The sequence below is a fragment of the Balaenoptera acutorostrata genome, chromosome 14 (assembly GCF_949987535.1).
Source record: "Balaenoptera acutorostrata chromosome 14, mBalAcu1.1, whole genome shotgun sequence".
Lineage (NCBI taxonomy): Eukaryota > Metazoa > Chordata > Mammalia > Artiodactyla > Balaenopteridae > Balaenoptera > Balaenoptera acutorostrata.
The window spans coordinates 51,693,754-51,702,601 of NC_080077.1; the positions used below are offsets into that span (position 1 = coordinate 51,693,754).

General features: G+C 36.5%; 1 protein-coding gene across 3 annotated transcripts in view; it reads left to right on the top strand.

The window, feature by feature from the left end:
* The window catches only part of SESN1 (sestrin 1), a 116,916-nt gene extending 115,164 nt beyond the window's left edge, over positions 1 to 1,752 (top strand). For all 3 annotated transcript variants that reach the window (XM_057527777.1, XM_057527778.1, XM_057527779.1), the window contains one exon: positions 569 to 1,752. In XM_057527777.1, the coding sequence (XP_057383760.1) occupies positions 569 to 655 (87 nt within the window). In that variant the 3' untranslated portion in view covers positions 656 to 1,752. The remainder of the gene's footprint in view (positions 1 to 568) is intronic.
* Positions 1,753 to 8,848: the final 7,096 nt, after the last annotated feature.

Sequence of the window (8,848 nt, forward strand, 5' to 3'; positions counted from 1 at the left end):
TTCCAGATCAGCTGTCTCAGATACCCCTTGGAAGGGGGAACCTCATTATGGTTTAAAGTAAAAGAATAAAGACAGGGAGAACAGGTGTGCTGGCCTCTCCTCAAAGTGCTGGCATCACTGTAACTGCTTAGGAGAAAGAAGAGGGTGTTTGTTTGTGAATGATGATTTGGCGGGGAAGTTGTTATTCTAACAAACCTTCAAGAAGAGACAAACCTTCAAGAAGAGATGTGATCGAATATAAATATAAGCTCAAAACATCTATCCATCCAAAAAAGCTGGTCCTCACAGCTCAGCAAAGACCATTATGATGGTAACAGCTCAGACAGCTTTTGTTTTGAGAAACTGATGTTATTCAGTGGCACACAGAAAACATTTCTGGTGTTTATTAGATGCACTGAAACTGATTGTAATGCTTATAACCCTCTCTTTTTTTTTTTGCATCTTTATTGGAGTATAATTGCTTTACAATGTTGTGTTAGTTTCTGCTGTATAAGAAAGTGAATCAGTTATATGTATACATATATCCTCATTGAACCCTATCTTAAATGATAATGTGTTTTATATTCAGGTTCATGTTAATCTGCTTCTTATAGAAGCTAGGATGCAAGCAGAACTCCTTTATGCTCTGAGAGCCATTACCCGCTATATGACCTGATGCCTTTTCTCCATTAAAGAAGATGAACGATCAGCAGATATATAGTCCTACAAGGGGAAGGTACTAAGCCCCAGGACCAATGGTAGATAAAAGAATTCAGAAATCCATTGTGCCATGATTCCTTTAGTTTCTGCTATTTTACTGTGGAAATGCCACTGCTGGCACAAGCAGTGAGTGCTTGGCAGCTTCAAGTTTAGAGCTGTGAAGAAGGGCTGCTGTTCACAGTATTTTGCTTTTTGACAGTACAAGATGCTGTATAACTTTTAATACAGCAAATAGTAACTCTCAAAATCCTGTTGCTTTTATGTTAAAAAAATAACAATTGGAGCATGCAAAGAATGGGACTTTGATAATGATGTAAGCTTTTATACTGATACATAAAGAATTTTAGATATTGGTGCTGCTATTCCTGCTGGTGGAATGAATAGAGTGGCTGTTCCAGTTAAGCTATTAGTAATAAAGTGAACACTGCTACTATCTGAGCCTACATACATAATTTTTGTGGTTTCAAATTAAACTTGCATATGTGTTAATTTTTTTTGCATCTAAAATTACTCACAGCTCGGCAAAGACCATTATGATGGTAACAGCTCATTTCTTTCATATAGTTTTTTAATTCAGAGTTATTGGATGATATTAAATTACAGTGGCATTCTTAAAGATTTTCTTCAAAAAGCAATCTTAAATGAAAGTGTGTAAATTATAAGAAAAGCTGGCTACCTTTTAATATGCTGTTTCCCAAGATTCTCTGACACTGGAGGGCAGCTGTCTTGTACAGTATTTTTGTTTCCAGCACCAAAGTTATGAGAAATATTGCTGTAGACTGCTGCGCAGTCCCAGGTGCATTCTGCCCCTCTGCTCCTGCCCACCTCATGGTCCCCACTTCAGAGGTTGTACAGCTCCTTAAATAATAAAGCTGGAAAATATATTTAGTCAGGTTATCAAATTTGATTTACAAAAATGCTAGCTTTGTTTGTTTGAAATGCAAACAGGGTTGAAAAAAATGTATTAAGTACTTGGTATTCTGGAGGCGTGAATTGCTTTTGAAGTCTGTCAGTATTATTGGTATTTTTCAATAAAGAATAATTTTTCTCCAATTTTTTTTGCTGTCTCAGTCTCTTAAAAAGTCATGACTTCACAATCGGTAACTATTCTGTTTCTTTTGACTTTTTCATTAGCCATCACACTTAAATAATTCTGTAATCAGATGAGAGACTATTAAATGGCACTCTTGAAGTCACTTTGAAAGATATTAAGAAGTTTTATTTTGGAAATAACTGGTACAGCCCCATGCCTTGTCCATTTTGAACTGAGGTGGCTAATTAGGGAGCCACTACAGAACAAAAAATGACACTGTCAAACAATTAGAAATAGCTCGAAATTTAATCAAAGCTGTCGTAATAACTCTCTTACTCATCGAAACATTTATTGAGCTCCATCTAGTGCCTATAAATTTATAGTATGGGATGGGAGGCACAGTTTTGAATGGAGGTGATGTACTTACCTTCACAGCTGTACACCCTACTGAGAAGATAAGGCTATCACCTTAGATAAAAATTATCTTCAATATATTTAAAGAAATATATAAGCCCATTTCTAGTCAGCTTACAATAATATACAAATGGTCTTACCCACTGAAGTTGCGTCATGCCTCTGCCCTTTTCTGTCTGCTGCTGGGTTTTTTCATCATAGCAATACAGGTGAATCCAACAAGTAAAGTTGCACTGGATTTAGTTAAATGTTTACTCATTCTGCTGCTGCTCTTTGTTCTTTGCACTTGCTCTTGAAAATACAAAATTTCTCATAGAGGTTCTAATCAGTAGTAGGATGATCACAAAACAAGATAAACTGAATTCATTATCTTCTTTCACTGAAGCTTATAAACTACTTACAAATCACGATTCGAAATTTTAATGAGTAAAAAAGTGTGCTTATACCTAAAGTAATAAAGGCATGCCTGTGATACAAAGTTGATGTTTCAGTACCTCCCATTTAACAGGTGTTTCTTATTACTCAATGTTTTCTCAAAACTAAACAATAGGATTTCTAATGTCACTATAATCTTTGAAACTAATAGTTTCCAAAATAATTGGGGATGGTAAAATAGAATACACTATGGAATACCAAAACTCTCCCCCACAAGAGGAATTTTTTTTCTTAAATAATCATGAATAGATTTCTGGTTGAGGTTTCCAAGATTCAATTTTTAAATCAGTTTTTTGGTAAAAATTGGGGAACTTATTTATTAGGTGAAACTTAATTCAGTATCTCTTACTATAAGAATGAGATTAAATTCTAAACATTTATGTATTTACCACAGTTATTAACTTCATATAAATAGTGGTGATATTTTTAACTTAAAATTCATTTAAGAGTTAAGAGATTTTTAATTCTTCTAATGGTTTACCTATTTCAAATTATTTTGATAACAGACCATTGGTAGATAAGTAAATAAATAAAACTTGTTGGATAAGCATGTTTTCCAAGCACATTTCACTCATTAAGATACTCAGATTTTGTCACATATTTGTGACTAGTGAATATCAAGGGAAAGCAAAAGGCAGGTAGATGGTGAGTGACATCACCAATGAAGCTCCAGGTCCTTGTTCCCCATGGAGACACTGAGCTAACAACAATATAAGGACCAAAATACATTGTGAGAACTCTAGAAACCCCTTGGGAAGCTATAGCTCAGGCAAACACAAAACCAGGAGAAGGCTGCGCCAAAAGGTGTAAGAAAATTTGGGGCATTTTGCTTGTCCTAGCCCTTCCCTTTGCCTGGCACAGCATGATGCAATTGAGAGGAAACCCCCAATTCATGGCTCCTCCCTCGGGACAGAAAGGAAAAAGGTGAACTTGTGCCCAATATTCAGGCTTGTCTGGGGGCTGTTTGAGGGACTGAATTCTGTCTCACCTGACTTGGAGCACTAGTGGGAGTGGTAGCATGGTTTGGATGCTGGTTGTGGGCCACTGAAAACAGAAGTGAGCATAGAGGTGCATTAGAGCAGCAGGGAGTCTACAGTTCTGTAGACAGGTGCAGGAGATCCAAGACAGTACAGCCAGGAATAAAACAGAAATTGGAACAGGAAGCTCCTGAGAAGAAAGAGACAAGCCTCTTAGGGAAATTAAGACAGTTAAAAGCAGATATATATCTTGGAATAAAAGCATACACACATGCCCAAAGAAGATACGTCCCTGGAAGTCACTATTTTTCAAATGCCCAAATCTCAACAAAGTTCACAAGGTATATAAATAAACAGAAGAATGTGGCAAAATCTAAGAAACAAATCTAGAGAAACCAACCCTAAAGCAATGCGGAAATCTGATTTACCTAACAAAGAATTGTAAACAGTTGTCTTAAAGATGCTCAATGAACTAAAAAAGAACAAGACTGACAAATCAGGAAAATGATGCATGAACAAAATGAGAATGTCACTAAAGAGACAGAATAAAGAAGAATCAAATTCTGGAGCTGAAGAATACAATAACTGAATTAAGGGAAAAAAAACTAGAGTTCAACCGGAGATTTGATCAGAGAGAAGAATTAATCAGTGACCTTGAAGAGTTACTGATATTATCAATAACTTTGGAGTTACTATTAATAACCTTGGAGGTTATTTGATATTATCAAGTCAGAGGAACAAAAAGAGAAGTGAAGAAAAGTGAAGAGAGCCTAAGGGACTTAGGGGGACATCAATAACAGTGGGGAGTGGGCAGAACTGTAAAGGAATGGAGTTTTGTATGCAAATCAAGTTCTAATCAGCTTAAAATATTCTTATAACTTTAACATTTTTAAACATAATCCCCATGGTAACCACGAAGAAAATCTCTAGAATTTACACAAAAAGAAGTGAGAAGGAAATCAAAGCATGTCACTACAAAAAAAAAAGTCAATGAAACACAAAGGAGGAAGGGGAAATGAGGTACAAAAAAGCTACAAAACTTGCAGAAAACAATTAACAAAATGGCAATAGTAAGTCCTTCCCTGTCAGTAATTACATCAAATGTAAATGGATTGAATCCCCCAATCAAAAGACATAGATTGGCCAAATGGATAAAATAAAAAAGAGGATTCAACTATATGCTGTCTATAAGAAACTAACTTTAGATCTAAGGACACATATAGACTGAGAGTGAAAGGCTGGTAAAAGATATTCCATGCAAATGGTAACCAAAAGAGAGCAGAGGTGGCTATATGAATATCAGACAAAAGGGTCAATTCACCAGGAAGCTATAACAATTATAAACATATAGGCACCAAATACCTAAATATATGAAGCAAATGTTAATAGAATTGAATAGAGAAATAGATAGCAACACAATAATAGTAGGAGATTCAATACCCACTTCCAAAAATGAATAGAACCAACAGAAGATAAATAAGGCAACAGAGGACTTGAACAACACTATAGATTAGTTGGATCTATCAGACATATACAGAACACTTAAACAACAGAAGAATATACATTCTTCTCAAGTGCACATGGAACATTCTCCAGGACTGACCACATATTAAGCCACAAAACAAGTCTTAACAAATTTAGAAGATTGAAATCATACAAAGTATCTTTTCTGATCATAATGGAATGAAACTAGTAATCGATTGCAGAAAGAAAAACTGGAAAGCCCACAAGTATGGAGAAATTAAACAACACATTCTTAAAAAGCCATTGCAAAGGAGAAATCACAAATGGAATTAGAAAATATCTCGAGATAAATTAAAAACAGAACACACCAAAATTTATGGATGCAGTACTAAGAGGGAAGTTTAGAGCTACAAACTCTTACATTAAAAAAGCAAAAAAGATCTCAAATCAACAACCTAACTTCACACGTCAAGGAACTAGACAAAGAACAATCCAAACCCAGAGCTAGCAGAAGGAAGGAAACATAGAGCAGAGGTAAATAAAACAGACAACAGAAAACAACAGAAACAACAACAAAACAGTTGTTTGAAAAGATCAACAAGATTGACAAACCTTTAACTGGATTAAGAAAAAAAGAAGAATCAAATATATAAAATCAGAAATGAAAAATGGGACATTAACAACCAATGTAAAAAAAAAAAAAGGATAGAGACTATTATGTATTGGGTGGGCCAAAAAGTGCCTTCGGTTTTTTAAGTAAAAATAAAAGACACATTTTTCATTTTTACCAAGAACTTTATTGAACCATGTATTCACCCTTTTTTTTTTTAAATTTATTTTTGGCTGTGTGGGTCTTCTGTGCAAGGGCTTTTCTCTAGTTGCAGCAAGTGGGGGCCACTCTTCATCGCGGTGCACGGGCCACTCACTATCGCGGCCTCTCTTGTTGCAGAACACAGGCTCCAGACGTGCAGGCTCAGTAGTTGTGGCTCACGGGCCTAGTTGCTCCACGGCATGTGGGATCTTCCCAGATCAGGGCTCGAACCCGTGTCCCCTGCATTGGCAGGCAGATTCTCAACCACTGCGCCACCAGGGAAGCCCGTACTCACCCTTTTGCTCCACTTCCTTCTGCCATTTTTCAGGCAACTTCATAATTCCATCTTCCCAAAACTTTGTAATCTTTTTTTAATATATTTTTTAAATTATTTATTTATTTATTTATTTTTGGCTGAGTTGGGTCTTTGTTGCTGTGTGCGGGCTTTCTCTAGTTGTGGCGAGTGGGGGCTACTCTTCATTGCGGTGCGCAGGCTTCTCATTGCGGTGGCGTCTCTTGTTGCAGAGCGCGGGCTCTAGGCGTGTGGGCTTCAGTAGTTGTGGCTCGCAGGCTCTAGAGTGCAGGCTCAGTAGTTGTGGCACACGGGCTTAGTTGCTCCGCAGCATGTGGGATCTTCCCGGACCAGGGCTCGATCCCGTGTCCCCTGCATTGGCAGGCGGATTCTTAACCACTGTGCCACCAGGGAAGCCCAACTTTTATCTTTTTGAGCAAAGAACTGTTCCAGGTGCCTTTTAGAGTCCAAAATTTCAAAAAATTGAAATTTTTTCCATTAAGAGAATTTTGTAAAGAGCAAAATAAATGGAAGTCCGAAGGTGCAATGTCTGGTGAATACAGCAGACGAATCAGAACTTCCCAGCCAAGCTGTAACAGTTTTTGCCTGGTCATCAAAGAAACATGCAGTCTTGCGTTATCCTGATGGAAGATTACGCGTTTCCTGTTGACTAATTCTGGACGCTTTTCGTCAAGTGACGCTTTCAGTTGGTTTAGTTGGGAGCAGTACTTGTTGGAATTAATCGTTTGGTTTTCTGGAAGGAGCTCATAATAGAGGTCTCCCTTCCAATCCCACCATATACACAACATCACCTTCTTTGGATGAAGACCAGCCTTTGGTGTGGTTGGTGGTGGTTCATTTCACTTGCCTCATGATCTCTTCTGTTACACATTGTTGTACAGTATCCACTTTTCATTGCCTGTCACAATTTGTTTTAAAAACAGAATGTTTTCATTACATTTCAGTAGAGAATCACATGCAGAAATATGGTCGAGAAGGCTTTTTTCACTTAACTCATGTGGAACCCAAACATCAAAGCAATTCACATAACCAGGCTGGCGCAAATGATTTTCAGTGCTTGATCTGGATATTTTGAGTACATCGGCTATCTCCCACCAGGTATAACATTCATTGTTCTCAATTACTGTTTCAATTTGATCGCTATCAACTTCAACTGGTCTACCCGACCGTGGAGCATCGTCCAGCGAGAAATCTCCAGCACGAAACTTCGCAAACAACTTCTGACACATTCAATCAGTCACAGCACATTCTCTATAAAGTGCACAAATCTTTTTGTGCGTTTCAGTTGTGTTTTTACCTTTCTTGAAATAATAAAGCATAATATGCCAAAAATGTTTTTTCTTCCATCTTCAACATTAAAATGGCTATGCAAAAATTCACCAATTTTTATAAGTCTTTTTTTAAATGCATGCTGATATGACAGCTGTCACATACAATCTAACAAAATTGTTTCGAATGACGTTAAAAACAACTAAGTGCTACTAGAGTCATCTTATGGAAAAAAACGAATGAAACTTTTGGCCAACCCAATACACAAATTGGATAACTTAGAAACACACAACCTACCAAGACTGAATCATGAAGAAACAGAAAATCTGAACAGACCTATAACTAGTATGGAGATTGGAATCAGTAATCAAAAACTCTCAACAAAGCCCAGGACCAAATGGTTTCACGGAAAAATTATACCAAACATTTAAAGAAGAGTCAACACCAAACTCATCCAAAAAATTGAAGAGGGAACACTTCCAAACTCATTCTATGAGGTCAGCATTACCCTGAAACCAAAGCCAGACAAAGCGGCTACAAGAAAACTACAGACCAATATCTCTGATGAATACTGTTGCAAAAATCCTTAATACTAGTAAAGAGAATTCAATGGCACATTTAAAAAATGAAGATATATTCCTGAAATGCAAGGATGATTCAACATATAAAAATTGATCAGTGTAATACACCATGTTAACAGAATGAAGGGGGGAAAAACACATGATCATATCAATTGATGCAGAAAAATCATTTGGCATAATTCAACACCCTTTCATGATAAAAAATACTCAACAAACTAGGAGTAGAAGGAAACGATCTCAATGTAATAAAGGCCATATGTGAAAAGCCCATAGCTAACATCATATTCTGTGAAAGACAAAGCGTTTCCTCTAAGATCAGGAACAAAACAAGGATGCCTACTCACACCACTCATAGTACCAGAAGTCCTAGCCAGAGCAATTAGGCAAGAAAAAGATGTCCCAATTAGAAAGGAAATGTAAAATTATCTCTGTTTGCAAATGACATAATCTTATATATAGAAAACCCTAAAGATTCCCCCCTCACACACACACACACACAATAAAAAATTAAATTTTAAAAACTGTTGGAACTAAAATATTCAGCAAAGTTGCAAGATACAAAATCAACACACAAAATCAGTTGCATTTTTATACACTAACAATGAGCAATCTAATAAGGAAACTAAGGCAACAATTCCATTTATAATAGCATCAAAAAGAATAAAATACTTAGAAATAAATTTAACCAAAGGAGTTTAAAGACTTGACACCAAAAACTACAAAACATTACTATAAAAAACTAAAGGAGACACAAATAAATGGAAAAGGACCATTCGATAAGGAAAGGACTGTCTTTTCAACAAATGGTTCTGGGAAAACTGGATATCCACGTGCAAAAAAAATGAAGTTAGA